The sequence below is a fragment of the Ascaphus truei genome, chromosome 1, assembly GCF_040206685.1.
Source record: "Ascaphus truei isolate aAscTru1 chromosome 1, aAscTru1.hap1, whole genome shotgun sequence".
Classification (NCBI taxonomy): Eukaryota; Metazoa; Chordata; class Amphibia; order Anura; family Ascaphidae; genus Ascaphus; species Ascaphus truei.
In genome coordinates, this window is record NC_134483.1 from 345,585,307 (window position 1) to 345,610,528 (window position 25,222).

A 25,222-nucleotide genomic window follows, 5' to 3' on the forward strand; every position below is an offset into this window, starting at 1 on the left:
TTTGTGCTATTCTGACTGCAGTGATCAAGAAGCCCCAGGGCTGCAGGAGAGAGTACCAAGAAGTGAATTTTGTGAGCGGCCCTAAAGACGACAACAAACCTGTTCCTTTGCCGATGTAGGGACTGCGCACTTATGGCCCCAAACTGCACCTTAGCGTTGGTGGTATTGCCGAAAATTACAGCAGAAGCTTCCAAAGTCACTCCTCACAATGCTTTGCATCCACAGCAGCAAGGCATTGTGGGCGCGACCCTGGAAGCTCTGGTAAGAATTGTCAGCTATACCACCCATGTTGTCTGCACACACTGGTGCAGTTTGTGGCCGTATGAAGCGTGTGTTCCCCCCCAAAAGCTCAGGACACTATACTGCCTGGGATCGGTCAAACTGTTTTGTTAGCAAGAGTCTGATAAATAAGCAATAAGATTTATTAAATATGGGGTTCGCGGGACAAGTATTTCTAACAGGGGGTGCACAGTGTAAAGAAGGTTGGCAACCACTGCTCTAATTCATCAAATGAAAGAGAAACCCTAATGTATCTGGCATTAAACTGTGCCATGTCAATTTCACTTCCAAGTTTTCTGAGGCAACGTGACATAAAAAGTTTATGCAACCTGAGCCACCAGCAGCTAAAGACTTACATTATTAAAACACCTTCTCCTTACAAAATACCTTTCTTTTCTGGCTTTTCCTTCTTTTTCTTTTCCTCTCCTCTTGTTTTCACCTGGTCTTTGGGAGCTGGAGGAGAAGTTTTCACAGGAATCGACTGTGGAGCGGGTTCAGGGGTAGCAGAACAGGTTTGAGCTGAGGCGCGAGCTGGAATTGCAATTTGATTCACTGAAATAACAGGGGAAGGGGTTGGGGGGAAATCATGACAAACTACTGTATGAAAAATTACTTCAAAAGCAACATACCTTTTTTCTGTAGTGAATATAAAATTACTATATAAATATTTCAAATAAAAATGCCACTTATGAGCACATTCACATGTCTCAGACAGGTCTGCAACCCTGCCTTTTGCCATTCTGAGAGCATACAGTTATACTGGCTTTGCAATGTGAAGCTGGATATATCAATATATAAATATTGTTATAATACAATTATATAATAAAAATATATGGGTATATATTTATATACATACATTACTATATAATAATTACATCAAATTCGCACACTATTTTATTTTAAATATGACTATATCATTATAATGTATACTTATATAAAAATAGAAATATACATTTCTAATACAAATAAATAATACAAAGCTATTCAGGAGAACACTAGGGGACCATTCATCCTAGTTTCCAGATACTATAAGTTATGCTTAAAATAGACTTACAAAAAGCTGTCTTAGCACACTTTGGTCCTCTTCCAGACTAATACAAACAAACCCTGCAGTAAACTACTCTATTTGAAGATTACCTCCATTTTGTGTTTCTGTCTGTACAAGCTGCTCTTTCAGGCCATCGATTTCTTTCTTCAGCTTAGCATTTTCTACCCGAAGTTTCTTCTCCTCTCGTAGAGACGACTGCAAAACTGAGAGCAACGCACTGGATTTAGCGGCTTCCCATTTTGCCAATGCTTTTAGCAAGCGGTAACTTCTCAGTAATAAATACATATGCTGAACATGTTGCAGCACATTGCAAGAGTGGGTGTCACAATGCAAAAGTCAAACACAAGCCTGGCACAAAGTGGTCGTGTGGGGTAGGTGGAAAAAAAACAGTTGATCTTTGGCCCCTTCAGTGCCTGAAAGGCTTGAAATTCACTGCAAAGTGTTGCTTCTCTCTCCGGCACAGAAGGGACTTAATTAACCTTGGGGTGCCGTGGGTGTCTGTACCCCACAGTGCTGAAGAAAGTTTTTGGTGCATGCAATATTCAAGCAACAATAATACAGCTGAACCCTGTTATAACGCGGTGCTCGGGTCCACCCGATGCGATCGCGTTATAACAGGATCGCGGGGGGAAAAGGCCGCGATCAGGGGTTCCGCGTCCGCCGGAGGCATACCTCCTGCGGGGGGAGGATGTCTGTGTGTTTTGTAATAATTCTCTCTTTTGATGGCGTCTATGTTGCTGTTTCTAACTGTACAGATAATGTGTGTGCGAGTCTTTCTGCCTTAAGAAAATAAATGTTTAGATATGTTTTATGACCGTGCCCAGCAGCAATGCTTCCTTTTATCCTCCTTCTCCCATGCTCTGTGACAGTTTTAATTCCCGAGTCACACCCAGGCCCCTCCTCTCCGATACAGAGAGCTGTTTTGTTTCAGTGGCACAAACTGTTCCCCACCCGCTGAGTGGGCTGTGTATCGGAGCTGCAGGTTTTGAATTCTTTAGAGTATTTCACTTGTTATTTCTCCAAACAACTTAACCTACAGGCCTAGAGAAACACGGAAGAATCCGACTTCCAAGCGAAAACATTTTGGGGGGACAACATTTACTGCTGCAGAAATATCCCTTATCCGGTTATGCCAGATGAATGGAGAGGGGCATTGTACATTCCTTGGGTTTACCGTCTCCATCAAAGAGCAATGTGGACTTTGTCTATAAACAATTTCACATAATTTGTGATGCTGTTTTATCTGGCAGTGGACTTGGCACTATACATATAAATATACAGATATAGGTTATGTAAGACTATCAAACCATCAGTGGGGAAGTTGCAATCATACAGTGTCAAGTGTCTTAGACTGTAAGCTCTTGGGCGTTGAAAGAAGGAATTAATTGATAAACCTTAACCCTGCACACAATCCTTTAACAAATTAATTTCCCCGGCCGAGCCATGGCAACAAGCTGCAGACTTGATTGTGTGCTCTTGCTGCTGGCGCCCCTCCACCTCCGCGTCAAATGACCCCGTGGGGCCATGTGATGTCGCGTTGCCATGGTGATGTGACGTCACATGAACCCACGGGGTCATTTTACGCCGGAGACGAGGAGAAGGAAGGGGCACCGACAGCAAGAGCACAGAATCAGAAAAGTAGGAGATCTCCTGCTTAAATCGTGAGCCACGCTCAAACTGCGTTATAAGCGGTTCTGCGTTGTAGCGGATCACGCTATAACAAGGTTGAGCTGTATTATTATTACTATATACCTAGATAAATAATATATGCTTTTTTTTCGGCAGGTCCAGCAGATTATAATACTATTCATGTTTTAGTATTATTTATCCACATATTACAAAAGAAAATCAGTTCAAAATGTCACACTGTATATCTGTATATTGTTATGTTCACATCCTTAAAGCTGAGGATGTCTCCGCAGCATAAAAACACTGCAAAAATAGATTGATGCCTTCCTGAATTCAACATGGCATAAACATTTAATTAAATATTTTGTATTAATGCATATATTTTGTAAAATATGACTAACTGCGGTGGTGTCTATTTATCTCCCATAGGGATTTGAGCCTAAAAATAGCCACCACGGCCGTTTCGAACAATATAGAATAAGGCCCTAAATTTTGAAACTTTTTAGGACCTTCCCACAGGCGACACCTTCAATAGCAGCCATATGAAATGCCTATTGGTGAAAAACACTATACCCTAGAAATTGTGGCATTCTGGAAGGATAACTCCACAGAAGACAGAGAGGAGACATCCTCATTTCAACTTTAGGCGAGTACTCTCTCCAAACTACCTAGGACCTAATAAACCTCCACAATGATTGTGCCACCCTCATAGTTGCTGTCAAAATTACAGATTTATAATCCACAGGAGGAATTCCCAGACACCATGGAATTTGGGATTTCACAGAGGGGCTCCCTGACCCAGTATCTAAAGGCTGATGTTCCAATAACACAACTATTACATTGGAGTTCTACTTCACGCAGCACTCAAGGAGCAAAATAAGCTGTGAAATAAATGTTCAAAGATATTATGTACGGGGGATACATGGTGGTGTGTATGGTCTAACTAAATTATATTATTATGGGATAAAAGAAATTAACTTGCACTGATTATCTTACTTGCTTTCTCCTTGAGAAGTGTAACTTGCTGTTTCAGGTATTCAATTACTTGATCAGCTTCTGTAGCCCTCTGCTCCAGGCGGGTGAATACTGTTTTGCTGGTAGCCATCTTTGCTAGTGACCGAGCTAAAAGCCTAAACAATGCCAGGCTGTGGGAAAAGGCAAAAGAAGAGGAATTAAAATGTTATCAGATAATCATGAGGGAAATAAGGAGTTGTCTCCACAGAAACACTGTGCTTGAGAACCCAATATCCCCATACAACTATAAATACCACTTTGACAATAATCACCATTTGTATCTCCCTAAACAAGGGGAAAAGAAATTCCAGGTCTTTGACCCTAAAAGTAATGTACTTGTGTTGATCAATAAAGCAAATCCCCTACACTCGAGTTCTCTGGACAGCGATTAAATGTCCATCCATGAGGCAACACTGATAACTAAACCAGTAAGGAACTGAAAAGTCCTGCCGAGCTAACACAAAAAGGTTACAAAGGTGCGGTTCTGCCTATTATTTTTTTTTCATATACAGTAGGTGGGAAGCAGTGGGTCTCGGGATATTTCCCTCCGAAGGCGCCACTAGTAGCATCCACTTCTGGGGAAACAAATGGAGTTTTAAATCTCCCGCAGCCTAGTAGGAAGCAGCGACGTCATCCTTTGCGCATTCCGAGACTATGTGCAATGGAAAAGAAACAGGAAGTGATGGCAGCACCTAAGGAGGTAAGTGTCTTAGGAAGCAGGGCCCCCCGGAGCTGAAATGATTCAGTTCAGCTCCGAGGAACCCTGCTTTATATATAATTTAAAAAAATCTCCCCTGTTCAAATGGTCTAAAAATAAACAGCTAAATTGGGCTGGATTGTGGCTTTAAACTTTGTACCCCAATAAATCTCACAGAACTTCTCCAGGCAACTGTAGTTAAAACAAAGTTGTATGCATCGAAATACTCTGGCAGAGGAGTTCAATGATTATTAAAGAGGCAATTTCAATTAGCACTTAATATATATATATATATATATATATATATATATATATATATATATATATATATATATATATATCTATCATAGAAAAAGAACAAAAAGCACTCCGTAATAATAGTCACTGGTGTGGGTGCAGATCCTATAATGAAGAATAACCAATACGATACCGTTTGGAAACGAAATCAGCAGGCAGCACTCCAGAATTGAACAAACAAGTGTATTGAAAAAATAAACACAAAACCAACGTTTCGGTCCACGAATGGGACCTTTGTCAAGGTGGTCAAGCATATCAGTATTGCTTGACCTGAAGAAGAGAGGAGAACTCTCAAAAGCTTGTCCTATGACATAAATTGTTAGTCCAATAAAAAAGGTATCACCTAATACTGAAGAACTCATTTATTCTGCAACTGGACTAACACGGCTATTTTCTGCTTTATATATATATATATAAAGCAGAAAATAGCCGTGTTAGTCCAGTTGCAGAATAAATGAGTTCTTCAGTATTAGGTGATACCTTTTTTATTGGACTAACAATTTATGTCATAGGACAAGCTTATATATATCTCCCATGATCAATCAGCAAAGATTCTGCTTCCCAATGTTCACTAAATGTCAGCCTTTCAGTTTCAAATAACTCCTTCAGTCAGTGTAACTCAACAGCTACAATGTATTCTTATATTACTAAGGTAACATTATCTATTGTTACAGTTTACAGCTCAAACTTCTGGAAATATTGGCAACAAATTATCACAAACAGGAAAGTGTTTACAAAGATGTTGCACTTCTGGGGAGTTGTGCTAAAGCCTGCTACAGAAAGTAAAGTATATTAAAACTCATTAAAAATTGCATTTTTAAAAAAAAAAAGTATTATCTAACACTACAGAACTGATTTTTTTTTATTTTTAAAAAGCACACATTATATTGCATGGATTGGTCCTTTAATCTGTAGATGGGTTCAATGATTATTAGTGACAGTCACAGTCCCTCCCACCACCTCAAGCCCAGCACATTCCTGTAAAGTGTGTAATGTGCTGTATAGATTCTGTGGAGGGAACATTATCAGTGTTGCTAAAAGTGGCTGAGGAAAAACAGACACCACATAAAAGGTTTAGGAGTAACTTGAGCCTCACCAAAACCTTCCATTGTGAGGGAAGCATTCTGCAAAATTAATAAATAAAACTAAACAGAAGGGTGAATAATACCCCCCCCCCCTGCCCCTCAACATTAGCAAAACTTCTGTGCCCACAACTCTTTTAGGTGTTTTATTTGTAGAAAACCAAAATGTATAGAGAATAAAAGTTTTCAAGTGATTCAGAAGCATTTGTGGGGTTTGTCTTTTTTTTTACTGCAGCATGGGCTATCACAACAGCAACCCATCTCCTCTACTAGCAAATGCCTGTTCAACCAGGAGGCAGAGGACAGAATGCAGCAAGTGATTACAACACAGTCCTGCCACACTCACGTTTAAACTCCCCATACTGCTGCTAGGACAGCCACAGTCAGACTGTTAACGTGAGAGCACCAGTTAACAAATGCATTATGGCAACACATTCCCCTTACACAACATGATCGTTCAATAACCCACTGCTATAGCAGTCTCTAAAAATAAATACCATTTTCTTTTGTATACAGCTGGCAGTTCTGCATTTAATATTAGTCGTTAAGTTTTGCAAAGCCAAGAAAAAGAAGGAAAAAAAAAACCTCCTGCTTTTCAGCTTTGCTCAACTGCACAAAATGACTTCTCGGCCAGACGATGATGTTAAGTCGGCCGCAGAAGCAACCCGAGAAAAGAAGGTTTTTACATTACCGGCAGATGAAGTATGGATATGTTGATCCTGATAACGGGAGGAAAAAAAAGGGAAGCCAATTTCAAAAACCAGACTCAATGCCGACTGCCAGCGACTGGCAGCAACTGGCCCTTGTCACTCATCCCAGTCACATTCCGGGACTAGCTCTGGTCACCCAGCGGTCCTAAAACCTTAACCACTGCCTGCTGCCTGTGCCAAGCTGTGCGCAAGGCCCCCTGGGCTCCCTACAGCTGTCACCGAGCTGATATTACAGAGGACTGAAGGACACTTACTGCATGTTCTTGTTATTATTTGTTGCAGGTTGATCTTTACCGGGATTGATGTAGAGTAAAAATGGCACATTAATGTTTCAGGGGAAAAAAAGACCTGCAACCGATCCAGTTCTATTCAGTTTGACTTTACTTCTCTCTCCCCCTCCCCACCCCACTGCAAACGACCTATAATATTATAGGCCTCGTCCAGGGTGGAAACAGGCGCTCCAGCGCTCGCCCTGCTCGCCCGTGCTTTTCCTGGCCGGCTAAGAGCGCGCGCGTCTGGGGGCGCAGCCACGACATCACGGAGCTGGTTCGCCCTCATTGCTTGCTCGGCAAGCGGCTGAGCGCCGAGCAGGCGCGCCCGCACGCTCACGCATGCCACGTGCATTGTCGCAACGTGTCAAGCGTGAGCGCACGCTCCCGCTCAGCACCACCCTGGACGAAGCCTAAGTCTTACTATGATAATATCGCAGGTTACATATTGTCTTCGGTAAAAATGAATATGTAAAAAAATAACTCTGTGGTTTAAAAAACACTAAAATACTTTTCTTTTACATTTCCAGGAATGTGAATCTGCAGTACAGTAGTTTATGTTGCTGGGCTAATATAAGTATTCCATGTTAATACTTTGCATCACTGCAAAATGTCTAGAATGCTATAGCTCGATATATCTGGAGAGATTTATTATTTCAATATGAATACAATGGGAATTCTGGAGTGCTCACATTATGATCTGAACTAGTATGCAATCCTTCCCTAATCTAGGCAGTGGCAGGAACAATAGCTTTCTGAAGGGTCACCAACTTTGATTGTAAATTCAAAAACCCTATTGTTCCAGTTTACTTGCTGCAGTTCTGTAATCAATAATGTTTTTTTTTTTTTTTAAATGACATCTGAACTAAGAATACTTCCTTTTCTGTTCATAATTGACTGCATCCTCTAAACCAGGGGTGCAAAGTTTTGGAGCTGCGCCCCTCCCCCCATGCGACAGCCCCAGCCCTCGCGCCCCCCCCCCTTCTCTGTGACCTGGCGTCAAATGACCCGGCAGTGTCATTTGACGCCGCGTTGCCATGGCGACGTGTCCAGAAGACTACAGAACCCCGGTAAATTGAGGTTGCAGAGGCATCGCGCGGACCCCCGGCATTTAACTTAAATGCCTCGGGGAAGAGCGCGGGGCCGCTGCAACCACCGCACCACCCCCACAAAAAAATCCCGCGCCCCCCCGTTTGCCCACCCCTGCTCTAGACCAGGGGTGCGCAAACTGGGGGGGCACAAATTTATTTTGGGGGGGGGTGGCACGGCACTTACAGAGGCCCCGCGCTCTTCCCCATAACATTTCAATTAAATGCCGGGGGAGCGTGCAAGGCCCCTGTAAGTACCTTACCATGTCTCCAGTGGCTTCTGGCAATGCGTCAAATGAAGCCGCAGGATCACAAGACATTGTAGCGTCAGAAACTGCCAGAGAAAAGGTAAGGAGGGCTGGGACGCAGGCAGTGGGGCACAGACAAGAGTTTGCGCACCCCTGCTCTAGACTGTACGATCTCTTTATTTATAATAATAAATAAAACATGGCTTTAACATTAGTCTCTCAAAACAACAACTCCTCATTTCGATCTATGAAAGAAGTCATTCAGTTTGTAAAATGTATTTCATTATTTAAGATGCTTGAGGGTTTTGAAACATAGACCTAAACGGCTGATTCTGGGCAGCACATACAGCACATTGTACATGCCGCTTTCATTGGTGGCTTGTACTACTGCACATCCCGGACGGAGCATGGAATACTGCAGTGATTCCGAAGCTACATTCAAATGAAGCTTTTAGTAAATTAACAATGGCATCCATACCTAATTAGACCCTAAAATATTACTGTACACCAGTAATACTCTGGAAGCTTTTCACCGTGAAGAATGTGACCAGGACTGGTATTTTGGCTTTGGTAAACCCCACCCGCCCCGATCATCGGATAGCTGTGCCAGTCTAAGACAGCTGCTCTTGGGTCCCACAGTAAAGAAAACGTGACAGGAGACATACCAATCGTGGCATACCATAACCAAAAATAACCATCTACACAACTAATAACCCCCTTTGCTGTTTCAGCCTGTCTTATTTCTTTGTGTCACTCATGGGATAAGAGATCGGATTCAACCCCAAGGCCCAGGTTATTTTTATTACGATTTACATGGATCACTTAAATAATACAGCAATAACGCCGTGCCAAATTTAAAGCCAGGATCACTAATTAGCATGCAAATGTGTGCGCATAGTCTCATTATATATGCGAGAGCGTTACATTTAACAACAGAATAACAAATGAGGACGCAAATGCATCAAATGAAGAATTAACGGCTGATTATTTATTCACATGCTACTCAAATGCAGATACTGGGTCACGCCCCCAAATATTGCCAATTTCTATAACCAATCCCCGGTTTGCTCGATCCTGGCTATGCATCTAAATGGTCACTGTAGATGTAGGCAAGATAAGACTAGCCAACCTAGAATGTTAATACAGTATTGTGTATTTATATTATCCAACGTTGAACATATTAATATAGTAAACCCATAAAAAACCCGTGTCCAGCCAGTCATACGCACATATAGATGTTATAGTTTTTATGGTTAGAGTGTTTATGTTGCGTGCTATTCCCTTTCTATCGGAGGATATTCCTTTGCAATGCCCCAGGCATCAAAGGGGGTGACATCATTTTCTGCCAAAGGGTTTTATTAAAAGGCCTATTACATAACCCTGTGTAAACGCCAGTGAATATTTCAACCCACTTATGAATACATCATTCTTAGTAAATACGACAGAGTTCAGGGGAAAAAGCAAATCTCTCTGTGATCCCAATATTTTATAATGTACGTTTTTGACGAAGAAATAAATCAGCTATTAGTAAATCGAGGCCTATGATCGACCACCAGTGGATTCCTGTGCAACGTCAGGTCACATGTAAGTTGTGAAATGTCCAGCAATCGGTGTGCAAACTGGGGGGACGCGGCGCTTACAGAGACCCCGCGCTCTTCCCCAAAGCCTTTACATTATTTGCTGGGGGAGCGCGTGAGGCCTCTGTACGTCACTTATCTGGTCTCCGGCAGCTTCTGGCGATGCATCGCCATGGCAACGCAGGGTCTCATGATGCTGCGGGGTCACATGACGTCAGGGAACGTCTGAAAAAAGGTAAAGCGGGGGGGGGGGGGGGGGGGGCAGCGGGCGCAGACGAAAAAGTTTGCACCCCCCCGAGGTATACTGAAGTGCTCTAGCAAACAATCCTGCACTACACAACTGTTCCTTAACCCATTTGGCACATTGGGATCACGTGACGGCTTTTCAGAGCGATCGTGATACCCAGAAACAGAAGCGGGGCCCTCGTTATCCGGTTTCCTGCGAACCAGATCGTGAAGGGCAGAGCCTGATTTCCCCTGGAAATCTACCAGCAAAAGGCCACTATCTCCTGCTGCTCCTAGAGCGCCAGATACGTGACGCTATGGCTACATCATAGGGCACCCAAAAGGTTAAAGCAGCAGTCAGCGCTACTCGCCATGTACATTTTATTTTAAAAACAATTTAAGGGATCTCTTGCTCTTTCCAACACTGTTTGTATTTTTAAAAAACGGATTCTCAGTCCATCAAATATAAAGCGGTTATAAGTGCCTGGGTGTTTAAAATGGAGCTCTCCTTAGAGCCCGGTGCAGTCGAAAGTTTACCATGGTGACTGACCTCAGAAGCTATAAACAAAATCATGACAATAAAAAAAAAACTTGGAAATGCTCAGAGGGGCAAGATTATACGAGGTAAACTCATATGCTTGAGAGGGATTGCTACTTTAAAGCCTAGTCTCTGCTAGGATAAAGTGAACCATGAACATTGACACGTTTAAATGGGGCATTTCGACATAGCTGCTCCAAACATTTTGTTAAACAACTTATCAGTGTAATTGGCTTCCTTAGGCCGCGTCCAGGCTGATTGCGCGCACTCGAGCACCGTGACGTCACACTCGGATGTAGCTGGAGCGATTCCTGGCCTGCAGGGTTGCGCAATGGGGGGCGTGGCAGGGGGCGAGCCCATGACGTAACATGAGTGGTTCAGCCAATCAGGGCGCACACATGACCAGGGAATCGCGTGACAAAGACAAAAAAAATGTGTGCCTGCACACATTGCGTCTACCCATGCTCACGCGCAGTACGGACGCTACAATTGAGTTACATTGATTTGCGCTCTCACCCTGGATGCAGCCTTAGAGCTATAACTACCCTTAAAGTAAATGTCCAACTTCTTTGTACCGTGTGAAAAATAAATAAGTACAGCTTTTCATCAGGAACATTGGCTTCGAGCACATCAACTACTTAATGTTTATCTGTGCTTGACTAATGGGCGGCCTCCTAATTAACTACAGAGGACAGCTAACAATTTACAATTATTTGGACCCGCTTGATTGAACAGCCCCAAAAGAGGCACATGCATCTATCTGACAACATTGCAACAGGGAGGCCCCACGTAGAAAAGCTACGAGCGATCTCTGCCAAGACAAGCAAGGACAGGAGGGCCCTAAGAGTGGGTGGCCAGGAAGAGATGTTCTACATCCAAAAGACACCACATTGTATTATTTATCGGAGGTCTAAAAAATGTGGTAGAGCATAGTGCTAGCAGTTTAGCAAATCAAACCAAGGACACGCAACGAGGACCACACAGAATTACAATGATGCATGCTGAATCTGATTGAGTGCAACCTGGTTTCAGAGAAAACTCTTCCAAGGACTACGACATCTGCAATGGGTGTAGGCAAAAGCCACTGTGCGTAATTGTGTCTTTATTTATATAGCGCCATTAATGTACATAGCGCTTCACAGTAGAAATACACGTAACAATCACATAAATAACAGATAATATAAATAACAGGTCATGGGAATAAGTGCTTCAGACATAAACATAAAATTTAGGAACAGGTGTCCCTGCTCCGAGGAGCTTACAATCTAATTGGTAGGTAGGAAGAATGTACTGAGACATTGGGAGGGCGTTCTGGTAAGTGCGTCTGCAGGGGGCCAAGCTTGATGTATCAGGTGTATAGTATTAGCCACGGTGGTACTCATATGCTTCTTTAAACAAGTGTGTCTTAAGGTGGGTCTTAATGATGGATAGAGAGGGTGCTAGTCAGGTATTGAGGGGAAGGGCATTCCAGAGGTGTGGGGCAGTCAGTGAAAAAGGTTTAAGGCAGGAGAGGGCTTTAGATACAAAGGGGGTAGAGAGAAGGCATCCTTGAGCAGAACGCAAGAGTCGGGATGGTGCATAGCTAGAAATTAGGGCTGAGATGTAAGGCGGGGCAGAAGAGTGTAAAGCTCTAAACGTGAGGCGGAGAATTGAGTGCGAGATGCAGGATTTGATCGGAAGCCAGGAGAGTGATTTCAGCAGGGGAGACGCTGAGACAGATTTAGGAAAGAGTAGAGTTATTCTGGCAGCAGCGTTTAGGATAGATTGTAGGGGAGACAGGTGAGAGGCAGGAAGGCCGGATTGCAGGAGGTTACAGTAATCGAGTTGGGAGAGAATGAGGGCCTGAGTCAGAGTTTTAGCAGTCAAGCAACAGAGGAAAGGGCGTATCTTTGTAATATTGTGGAGGAAAAAGCGACAGGTTTTAGACTCGTTTTGAATGTGAGACAGGAGTCAAGTGTGGCCCCTAAGCAGGGTGTTTGGGCTACTGGTATGAATGTACTTCCAACAGTAATGTGGAAGGTGGTAGTAGGGCCTGGGTTGGGAGGAAGTATGAGGAGCTCCGTTTTTGCCATGTTAAGTTTAAGGCGGCGGAGGGCCATCCAGGATGATATCGCAGAGACACATTCAGAAATGTTGGTCTGTACAGCAGGTGTAAGGTCGTGGGTTGAAAAGTAAATTTGTGTGTCGTCAGCATAGAGGTAATATTTAAACCCAAGCGATGTGATTAGGTCACCTAGAGAAAATGTGTACAGAGAAAAGAGAAGAGGTCCCAGGACAGAGCCCTGGGGTACCCCCACAGAGAGATCGATAGAGGAGGATGTGTTAGCAAAAGAAACACTGAAAGTACGATGGGAGAGGTAAGAGGAGATTCAGGATAGAGCTTTGTTACGAATACCAAGAGTATGGAGAATGTTAAAAAGAAGAGGGTGGTCAAATGCTTCAGAGAGGTCGAGTAATATATAATGACCTATGTCTTTGGCAGCATGGAGGTCATTATTTTAGTGAGGGCTGTTTCAGTGGAGTGAGCAGTGCCAAGCCAGATTGTAGAGGGTCTAGGTGAGAATAGGTGTTTGAGAAAATGGAGCAAGTTAGAGAATACAAGACGTTCAATGAGAGGCAAAAGGCAGGAGGGAGACAGACCGATATTTAGAAAGACAGGTAGGGTCAAGCTTGCTGTTTTTGAGTAATGGTGTAACTGTTGCATGCTTGAAGGAGGATGAAAAGGTACCAGAGTAGAGGGAGGAGTTAAAAAGTGTGTGAGCGTAGGGATTATAGTAGGAGAAAGAGGTTTTAGGAGATGGGAGGGAATGGGGTCAATAGGGCAAGTGGTGGAGGGAGAAGAGAAGATCAACAGAGACACAACCTCCTCTGAAACAGTGGAAAAAGAGAGTCAAGGAAGGCAGGAGGAGAGTTAGGAAGCGTTGTAGGATGGGAGGAGGAAACAGAGGGGATGTTCTGACGTATGTATTCCACCTTTTCCTTAAAATAGTCAGCAAAGTCCAGAGGTGAGATGAAGGAAGAAGAGGCAGCTGAGGGTGGTCTGTGTATACTGTCAAAGGCAGAGAAGAGTCAACGTGGGTTATACTTGTGTGTGTTGATTAATGAAGAAAAGTAGGTTTGTTTAGCTTGAGAGGGTAGAGTTGAAACAGGATAGCATAAATTTGTATTGAAGAAAGTCTGCGAGAGTGTGAGATTTCCTCCAGAGGAACAAGTGGAGGAACGCAGTATGCGCATGTGGGAATTTAGCTAGGGTCTGGGGTTAGAAGGGCGAGGACGGCAGAGATAAAGTGGGGCATGTAGATAAAGAGAGGAGGATAAGGCAGAGTTGTAGTTCCTGACCAGTTTGTCAGGGTCTGTAGCAGAACTGAGAGAGGAGAGGGAGGAGCGTAAAGTGGAATCAAAGGCTGGTAGGTTAATAGAGCGCAGTGGAGTGTTTTCTATACATTTTTTTTAGGTCATGCATTAGGTCTCACTATTCTGACAACTCCCTTACATTACTTCAAAAAGCCTTTATTCTACATCTTCTGAACTTTTTCACTATTGAAGGAACCTGCAATTCACGGCACAGTCATCTGTTAGCAAAGGGGGTAACCCAGGCCCATTTCAAACTGAGTGGGGTCATTCAAAGGAAAAAGTCCAATGTCTGGAAAACGTGTGCAACCGAAATGGTGGCCTGGAATCAATAGCTCCCAGCTTTCATAATGGAGGATGACAACTCTGAAATCCCAAAGCAGGAAAAACATAGAAGGTGTCTCAGATCCTGGGACAGCTGGGATAGCAGCACAGGCAAAAGATCATAAGGCAGAGCTCACCAGCAAAAAAGTAGGTTAAAAAAACGCTTTATCCAAACGTGTCACGATGTGCTCACTATAAACAAGGCATGACCGCGGGACCGAGGTGGGGATGAATATAAACACCACCCGTAGCCGCGTGGGTGCGTCTGGAGTGTAGGTTGGTCAGGGTAGCCGGGGTCTGGGTTGGATAGGTACGGATAGTCGATATACTTGCCGGGGTCTGAGTTGGAGAGGTACGGATCGTTGCAGGTACTATTAGCTTGAGTCCGGGTTGGAAAGAGGAGAATAGTCGCTGTACGGGTGCCGAGGTCAGGGTTGGAGAGGTGCGGATTGTCGTTAGATAGCCGGGGTCATGAGTACAGAAGAGCCAAGTGCAAAACAAGCCGGGTCAATAACAGAGAGCTGCGAACAAGAGGACAAGACTGCAAGGCAAGGAAGCAATGAACACAACGGAACATTGAATTATGCTCAGCCAATGTGCCAGTGGCACAGCTGAGCATATATAGGAGAGAGTCCAATGAGAAGGTGGTATGGAGGTGTGTCAGCAGTGGTGATCACCATTGGCCGCTCCGCTGCACAGGACAGACGTGGGGAGGTGCCGAGGTGAATTCCTGACGGCTCGTCACCGGCGTGTGCTGGTCATTGCGCCCCGCTGACGGAGCGGCATGGGCGAAGTCCAGAGGCGGGCCGGAGAGGGAAGCATAAAGCTTCGAGCGGGGGGCGCGCGTGCGCCCCATATGGCAAACAATTCCTGTAGCAGTGAGAGTACCAGCGCCAGGTGGAGCGAGAAAAGCGTGACCCCTGGCAGCGGAGGAAGGTAAGCGGGGAGCGCGCCGAGAGCGGCGTGACTCCCTGATCCTTAAAAAACTACATAAAAAAGATACAGAATCCACGAACAAAAGAAATCCTCCTCCCACGCCCTCACTGGCGCTTTCTCAATATACTATATACTGCCTGTATACTGCCTGTGCTGGAATTGTGTGGATGGGAGAGACGCAGTGGTGGGACGCTGAACACTTTGCTTGAGTGCATCGCGTGGCCATGAGGAAAGGGGACCAGTAAATTCTTGTGAGTACATGTGAATACTCTACACCGGCCTTAATCAACAGGACACGGGTTATCAGTGGGAGCTGCAGCTGACTTGCCGTGGAGGTTACACCTCCCATCGTCGGCTTTTTGGTCAGGTATTTGCGGGACCTTTGACCTGAAGACCTGTGATCCGTACAGGTGCTTGCAAGATACCGTTATAAGTTACCACTCACATTAGGCCGTGTGAGTGAATAATTATTATAATTATTTTTATACACCTGATGACACTGTCTCATTGCCCCCCTTTACATTGCAATCGATTTTGTGTGCATATGTGTCTAATTACCTTTTTATCTATGTTTACCCCCGTATGAGAGGAGAACCAATGTGAAGATTCGTCCAACGACAAACATCAAGGTTACAGTAAGAAGAATAGACAGAAAGAGAAGACCATAAAGAAAGAAGAAGGATCATCTAGAAGAAAGACATGACTGCAAAAGAAACCTTGATGGGATACAACTTACACAAGGCCGTGTAAGTTTTCCTTTTATTGATTTATTTCGCATCCATAGACTTATTTCACCCACATAAGTCTTAACCCTATTCTAGGGGGTACCTATCTCCCTTTGAGGGCACTTTAAGGGTGTCAGAACCCCACTGAACATCACAGAGAGATAATACAATCACACTCCACCATTCCTCACGCTGTGCTCCCCCATCCCTCCTCACGTTCCATTTGCGGATCTACACCCGGTCTTTTACCCTCAAGTTACCTCTCTCTCTATATATAGTGCTTTAAACTCTACCTATGCTAAGTTTTTGCTTCACTACATTGGAATTGGTTATACACCTTTTATATTCAGCTGCTTCCTAGAGTTTATAGTCGGTTTTTGTATTTTTGGACAGCTGGGATAGATTCAAGGGTATTATATTCAGAATTCAAGTTTGTCGCTCTGCTAAGGGTCAAGGAAGGTCCATTCCAAAACAGTCTATTAAACAAAAAGTTACGGGGGAAAATCTGCAGTCTACTTCACCTACAAAGACTAATTTCATTACGGTTTCTAATTTTTTACAATTACGGAAGGAAATGTATCTCACCTCTGTTTTCAACTATTTTTCAAATAAATACTAAAGTGTTGGTTGATGCGACAGTCTGCACCTCAAAATTACAGTGTACATCTCAGAAGGAGCAAAATCTAATATTGACTCTAGAGTGGCAGTATAACACAACATGTGGGTTTAACAGAGTACTTGGTATGATACCTGTGACCTGGGATAAAACAAGATGGCTGCCAGCATCTACCCAGCTTTTGGTTTAGCACACGAAGGCCCAGATCGACATAAGGGTGCTAAACTTTAGCATGTCTCGGCTCCCATTCTTTTGGAATGTGGATCTGCTCTTTAGTGGCTCATTCTATAGTAGTCAAATCTGCTGATATGGCTTTTTCCAGCCAAAATTCCCAGTGGAAGTAAATGGGACTTTAGGGCCAATAACGGCCCAAAACGGCCACTTTTGATTGCATTGCATACTTATTGTCACGGGAGACCAGGAATTTACACTTTTATACAAGGATTATACATTGAGCAAAACAGGTAAATGAAATAAATTGTAAATGTATTCACAGAAAAAGGTAGACACACAATGTTACACAAACTACATAAGAAAAGACACACTTACTGGAGGTCTGGGGGTGAAAGCTAGACTTCCCTAGGTGCAGGTGCTTCTAAATCCTAAGATTACCCTGACAGGGACCTAGCTTGAAATGTCCTGGAACTGAAATCAGCCTGCAATTCCAGACGTCACTGCTCCCCCCTCTCCACAGGACTTGAATTTACTTGCTGGACTAGGTGCTTACAATCTACAAATCAGATTGGCTCAGGGGTTTATAATACTTCTGAGTTTCATTCACAAAACCTTGCAGCCAATTCCAGGCATGGGAGTTTCTGAACCATCCAATTAGGTTTTGTGAAGCCAGGCAAGTGAGGGTGCAGAATCTGCCAAGGGCATGTGCAAGGTTGCCACCTCAGCCACTTGCTATTCAGAAGCCACACGCTGGGTTAGGCTCCTCCAAGTCTGGTGGGGCAAATGGAAATTTGAAAAACTTCCATTCATCCCAGGATGGGTACTTGCTCTTCCCTCCTGCCCAAATGGTCTTTACACCTCAGACATCCTCTGTGGCTTTCATCTCCAATGTCCTGTCAGACTTACTGGCACCAAGTCGGTAGCCCCAGAGGCCCGTCAGAACATTGGTTCTGAATGTCCCAGCTCATTTACTGTGCACAAAACATATATGTACTTAACACACATTGTTAATAAAATATACACTATAAAAAACTAAGTCTTTCTGGTATGGGAAATAGAATAAAAAGCTGCACTTTATTTTTCACAAGCCATATTCCCCACAAACTACTGCCTAGACTTAGTATGAATTGTAAGAATCACCTCACAACCATATATGTATAATTGGAGCACCTCTGAGCCCCTATACCGGTTCCGGGTGACCTGAGCACTTACTGGGTATCCCCGTTAACCTAGGCACCCTTGACTGTTTCAGGGACACTTCACATCCTTGTGCCCCCTTTACCTTTCTGGCCTGTGCTGAAGCAGGGAACCCCTAGTGGTGAGTCGCGAATGCGTTTTCAAGGGGAGGTATTGCTGGGATTGTGCCTACATGAAACCAGGAATCACTCATGATTCTCGGGTACATTATTGGGGTATCCAGCAAATCTGGACCCCGGCTACCTAGGCACATTCTGACAACACTTTCTCCACAAAACCGCCATTGAAACTCATACCACAGCAATCTCTGCTTGCTGGCACTTGTGGAAAGGTAAAAACACATACATTACTTTATTACCGCACATTACAGGTTATGCATGTACAAACCATGGGCTCAAGAGCTGACACTCTGGAACCCCAATACATGGCTCAGAGGTAACCAAACAGGCTTAAACCTTTATTGTGAGCCTGGTTACCCCTTCACCATCACACAGGCCGCGTTCACACAGGGAGCTTCGCGACGCAGTGTGCGCGCGCCTCCTGCTGGGCGATCTGTGATCATCCCCAGCAGACGGAATGATGAGACAAAAGGCGACATCCAGGAAGTGTGTGTGTGAGCAGGTCTGTGAGAGAGTGTGTGTATGTGCGCGCGTGCGTTTGAGCAAGTCTGTGTGCGTTTGAGCAGGGAGCTTATTAATTGCAATGAAAAATGGAATTAAACAATAGAATATTCCACTTTATTATAGCTCAGCCAGCCAGTGCAGACATTTCATAATTTGCCCACAAAGCGACCATATTCTGCCTGGGTTGAGAACTGAAACACAGGAACATGACACAGTAGCAGAAGTGTGTGTGACTGTTCTGTGACACAGTCCTAGTCTCATCGAGACTGTTCCAAAATAGGTTTCCTTCATAAAACCCCGTTCTTACCACACACTTTACTTTGAAATCGATCTTCTAATAAACTATGGATATTCAACCGAAGCGCCTACTAAAAACAAAAATGACCATAGGAAAAAACAAACTGTGATAGACGCAGGGGAACTGCCGAGTCTCTGGTCAATTTCAGCAGCAAATCAATGTAAACGCCTGGACATTGATTGGCTGCCTAAACAGACGTCACGCTGCTGCAGCCGGAGATCATAGATTGAAAAGACTCCCGCGACTTTGCAGCCAATGGTAGTTTCAATACTGAAAGGAATCCATGACGAACGCGCACGTGCCCATAAGCGCACTCACGTCGTGTAGCACACTGTGTGAGCGGGGCCTTAGTGCATAAGCTATTCTTAAATGTAATACTTTCCAAAGTGGTCAAAACCAGAAGTAGTCTGGAAGCAATAAAGAACCATCATATATATATATAAATATCTTGAAAAATATGTCTATACATTTTGATAATGGAGAACCCACCCCAAGTTCCAGGGTGGTCTCCGTTTTCAAAACCAGTTACAAAACACATGTATAAAAGTTGGATAAGATGGATTGCACCTGTAGCCCTGTTGGATAAAGAGTTCTACTGCTCAACTCTGGGGCGTGATAGCAGCAGTTACATTAGTATATAATACATTCCTTGGCAAGTTCAGTAAAGATTGCTGTGTCAGATTGCTAGTACAATGTGATCATTTGCTGTTTGAGCTTGCATTTGTTTTCCCTAAAAGCCAATTTTTGACATCAGGTTTTATTGCTCGATATCCAAGGAGCAAATTAATGTCACATTAAAATCATGATCATTTAAGAATGTAACACGGGATTAAGATGAAACTTCCACCCTTAACTCCATATTGTATGAAGACAGTTTATCAGATTATATCAACATAAAGACGAACAAAGATAAAGTAAAAGTCACTGACACAATTAACAGCAAGTAACGATCATCTACATTTAGCATAGGTTGAACTTGATGGACATAGACCTTTCTTGAACCTCATCTACTATAGAGGAAAGGCCGCGCGACCGAGCACCACCACCACCACTGCCCCGCTCGCCCCCCCGCGACCATTTCCCGCCCTGCGCGGACAGCCACGGGACCGTGGGGAAGCGGAGACCAAGGAGGAAAGAGGGGAACACCCCCGCAACCATCTGCCACCCCGCGCGGGGATCTGGGAAGCGGCGCATGAAGCCGGGAAAACACCCACTATCATCACCCGCCCGCGGGGATCGTGGGAAGCCGGGGTAAGCGGGGACACCCCCCACTACCATCACCCGCCCCGCGCGGGGACCGGGGAAAGCTGGAAGTGGCGCGGGAAGCTGGGGGGAATAAGGGGGGGACACCTCCGCCCCGCGCGGATAAGCGGGGGCCGGGGAGAGAAGGCGGAACACCCTCGCTACCATCTCCAGCCACGCGCGGGTATTGGGGGGGGGAGCGTGGAGTAAGGGGGAACTGCAGGAGGCAGGGAAGGAGCAGAGGGGATGGAGGATTGGAGAGTACTTACTCTAGTAATCTCCAACAGATCTCTGGCCAGAAAAAATGGCTGCTCGTTGGGGGCTGGCTCATATAGAGCTTGGCCGCGCGCCCACAAAGCCTGGGAGCGCGCGCCAATCAGCAAACAGGTAGGGGGAGTTATTATTTTTTTTTTCAGCGCGAGCAGGGAAAATTCAGCGCGAGCGGGGAAATTTAAAAAAACAAGCACGTGTTCTGCTTGGGCCAATATTTACTCGCCCGGGGGTTAAATCCACCCGCCCCGGGCGTGTAAATGTATAGGATTGTCGAACACTGTATATATATATAGCAACTGTAAATATTCCTGTATGTTCATTTGCATATCTTAGACAGGTCTGCAACCCTGTCTTTCACCATTATCACCCAGCACTTCCACTGCAGCAAGGGATTCTGGGAAATGACATGCAAATGAGCACACAGTGCCACCTTTTATCTCAAGCTCCTATTACAGAGCAACCCTTAAGCCAATGTATGCTGCTTTAAACACAGCTTTTAAGCAAAGGCTGGGGTGAGATGCAAAGCCACTAAACCCACTCACAGACATGTTTCAACCTTAATGGGTATCATCAGTGTGAGGTTGTTTGCTGGCTCTGCTGGTTTGAGATTAAGAGTATGTATTCACCACACTTATTAAGATTATGCTCTGTAATAGGAGCTTGAGATAAAAGGTGGCACTGTGTGCTCATTTGCATGTCATTTCCCAGAATCCCTTACTGCAGTGGAAGCGCTGTATGCTGGGTGACAATGGGGAAAGACAGGGTTGCAGACCTGTCTAAGACATGCAAATGAACATACAGGAATATTTACAGTTGTTATATGCTTTACTGTGGAGGGTTTTTGTCACTTTTTTTACCCACCATAACCTATATATGTATATATATATATATATATATATATATATATACACACATATACATATATACACATATATATATATACACCAACAAAAAAGAAAATATATCCCACATAAAGCACTCAGGTATACAAAAAATATAACAAATGTATTAAAGAATACATCACACAAAGATAAAACAGTCTCTAATCCCTCAATGGTCTAAGGAAAGACCTCAAACATCCTAGTATATCATATGACTGTATAAACGATCTATTAATATAGCCAATAAAGAATATCCCCTGTGAGCATAATCACATGTCTTAGACAGGTCTGCATCTCTGCCTTTCACCATTATCACTTAGCATACAGTGCTCCCACTGCAGCACGGGATTCTGGGATATGACATGCAAATGAGCACACAATGTGTCACCTTTTGCCTGGAATATCCATTCACATGGAGCCCATTTAAGCAGATGCATCGCTGTTCACACAGCTTTTAAGCACAGCATGGGACTAGCAAAGCCAGTACAAACCACTCACAGACATGTTTCAACCATGATGGGTATCATCAGTGTGAGGTTGGTTTATACTTACTTTGAAATATCTATAGGCTGGGTAGGTTTAACATATCACATTTTAAGTTATTGTGGGTGAAAAAGGCAAATATATATATATATTATATATATATATATATATATATATACAGGCATACCCCGCATTAACGTACGCAATGGGACCGGAGCATGTATGTAAAGCGAAAATGTACTTAAAGTGAAGCACTACCTTTTCCCACTTATCGATGCATGTACTGTACTGCAATCGTTATATACGTGCATAACTGATGTAAATAACGCATTTGTAACAGGCTCTATAGTCTCCCTGCTTGCGCACAGCTTCGGTACAGGTAGGGATCCGGTATTGCTGTTCAGGACGTGATGACATGTGCATGCGTGAGCTGCCGTTTGCCTATTGGGCGATATGTACTTACTCGCGAGTTTACTTAAAGTGAGTGTACTTAAAGCGGGGTATGCCTGTATATACACACACACACACACACACACACACACACAGTACATATATACTATATAGATATATAAATATATATATATATATATATAAATATATATATAGTATATATGTACTGTGTGTGTGTGTGTGTGTGTGTATATGTGTGTGTGTGTGTGTGTGTGTGTGTGTGTGTGTGTGTGTGTGTGTGTGTGTGTGTGTGTGTGTGTGTGTGTGTGTGTGTGTGTGTGTATGTATGTATGTATGTATATATGTATATATGTATATATATATATATATATATATATATATATATATATATATATATATATATATATATATATATATATATATATATATATATATATATATATATATATATATATATATATTCTTCAATTATACAATATTTGCAGTAAATAAATACCGGTATTCCCTTCTTAAGTGAAACCTCTTTGACCACTTAAATGCTGGAGAGGAATGCAACGTATTGCGGATGGTGCAGTGATCCATGCCGAGTCCCTTCAGCACAGTAGGGGTTATAAAACAATGTCATTTTGGAAACCCAGTAGAATACTTTTTCAGGAACCCTCTGTGGCAAGTCAATCAACTTCTACTCAAAACTGATAAGCAGATAAAATGTGTAGCCAATTTCAGCGCTAATCAAAGTAAATAAAGCCAGGTGTTTCCAACATAAACCTTAAAGCTATAGCAAAATAAACAGCATGTCACAAAAGCTGCCAAAATTCAACTAACACGAGGCTGGCACTTCCATCAAATACCAGAGAAAACATTCATCAATTGTACACTTGCACTGAATAAAAATAAAGTATCAAAATGTGCATTTCACTTTCACCTCATCCCCCCATTATTTCCTTCCAAGAACCGCTACGGGAGAAGCATCTACTAGAATGAGTAGATTACGCATCGCTCTGCCCCAAACATACAATCAATAGTGTTATGCTACCTGACATGTTATCTGGTAAGTGTACCTTCAGAAGGCAAAATGAACACATGAATGTTCCATAGGGTGTGTGGAGACGTTTGTGGTTTCATCTCTGAAATAGAGGATCCCAGTTTAAGAGTCAGTGGCAGTTCTATGTGATATTGTAAAATCCCCAGCAACCAATAGCTCAGATACATGAAAGAGATTGCAAGTGCTTTAGTGCAGTGTTTCGTGGTGCTTGTATTATTCGTCATAATGCCAAAATGGCATACTTTGTTTCCAAATAAATTAGCAAAGCTCAACTTTAGTGTCTGAAGTCTAACAAATAGAGTACTGAATATAGGTGTTACCAGTTCATTATCCAACATACACCAAAACCCTGTAAACCTGATGGCTATTTATTTATTTATAAAATATTTTACCAGGAAGTAATACATTGAGAGTTACCTCTCGTTTTCAAGTATGTCCTGGGTTATGTCCTGGGCTATTAGAAGAATGAGTTCACTAAAATAAATATTCTGATGCAATGCAGATGTGGTTACACTTTAAATGCCATACGTTGAATACTCAGCACTCTCTCCTTTGGGATTTGTCAAATCACCCAAAAGAATCTCCTTCATGCACAGAACATGTGATTTCTTAGGCTAAGGCCACACAGCCTTTGCCCGCGAAGGCTGTGACATCACCCATGTGCGTTTTCGGGCCATGGTATATTAGCTGTAGGGGGCGTGCCTAGGGGCGTCACGGAGCTGGTTCGCCCTCATTGGGCGAACCGCTCGCATGACCTGGCTGTCTCGCCGCCCGCGAAGTTTATGGGTGCGATCAATGCCTTTAGGCAATGTGACAGCGCTCCGCGTGGTCTGCGGCAGTATGGACCTGCCCTTAAATGTTAATGGAGATTAGAATTGATCTATTACAATGTCCTATCTAATGGTGTGCAATTCTGCCGGGATACGCTGTGGTTTCAATCTAACTTTCCAAAAAGTTCGAACTTCTAGTGAAAAGACCCAAATTACAGTATTCCAAATTTTCTATATTGCTTTTTTTTTTTTTTTTTTTAAACATCTTGGGTGCCTTCCACATAGCGACCTCATAACCTTCCAGCTCTGTTTTCTAGGGGAGATCGCAGAACGTGAATTGTCAGTATGTGGAACGGAAGGACGACGCCTCTTCCATTGTCATCGGTGATTGAGCGGCCACTCTAGATCTGCGGCCAAATAGCAGCCCAGCAACTTAAAAAAACGAGTTACGTTTCATTGAATTTTAAAAGTGAAAGTAACCAACATTAATCAAACATGCAATGCCCTGACTTTTAGCGCTTAAGTGACCTTGCTGCAAACTTTTGTACTAAAGCACATTTTTTCCCCGCCAATTCGAAATGGGCCAAAATGGCGTACAAATAGTCTAGAACAACCAAAAACGCCCAGAACAACCCAACTCACCACCACCACCACTGAAAGCTATGACAGTACATGGTTTGCTTCAGTAATTGATTAAAGAAAGCACATACGCAGGTCATCAAATTAAATTAAACTACGGAATATAAGATAGTTACCCAATATATACTTAAGGAAAATGTATTTGAAAGCAGTTAAAGAGCAAAATTCCAGTAATAATTTGCGGGAACTATTCGAAGTCGTTGACTTTGCTTGAGCCAGCCTGTTTGAACAAAACAAGTCCTGTAGAAATTCCACCATCTACTTTTCAACAGGCGTTCTCCTCCAAAGTCTCAAAAATTCGGAATCAGATTTCAGCCACACACCTGTCAATGCACAAATCTGATATTTCCACAGTCGAATTGACTAAAATTAGGTAGAGCCCCTTCCAATCTATGACTACGGACGAGTTCCTGATCACGATCAGAGATCAAACCGTCTAGATGTCCAGAGAACCCATATCCGGCCTGGCTAATAAAGGAATCGGTGTTAGATCTGGCCCCTTTCATTCTCGAAAATTGCAAACCTCTCATTGT

General features: G+C 43.5%; 1 protein-coding gene across 7 annotated transcripts in view; it reads right to left on the bottom strand.

The window, feature by feature from the left end:
* Nucleotides 1–25,222, bottom strand: part of AIMP1 (aminoacyl tRNA synthetase complex interacting multifunctional protein 1) — a 61,972-nt gene that overhangs the window by 23,903 nt on the left and 12,847 nt on the right. For 3 of the 7 annotated variants that reach the window (XM_075608619.1, XM_075608600.1, XM_075608609.1), the window contains 3 exons: nt 3,953–4,101; nt 1,417–1,530; nt 667–831 (listed from right to left, as the gene is read on the bottom strand). In XM_075608619.1, the coding sequence (XP_075464734.1) occupies nt 667–831; nt 1,417–1,530; nt 3,953–4,061 (388 nt within the window). In that variant the 5' untranslated portion in view covers nt 4,062–4,101. Of the gene's footprint in view, nt 1–666; nt 832–1,416; nt 1,531–3,952; nt 4,102–4,480; nt 4,504–6,737; nt 6,894–25,222 lie in introns of those variants that run through there. The other 4 variants (XM_075608591.1, XM_075608571.1, XM_075608581.1 and 1 more) reach the window with 4 other exon arrangements.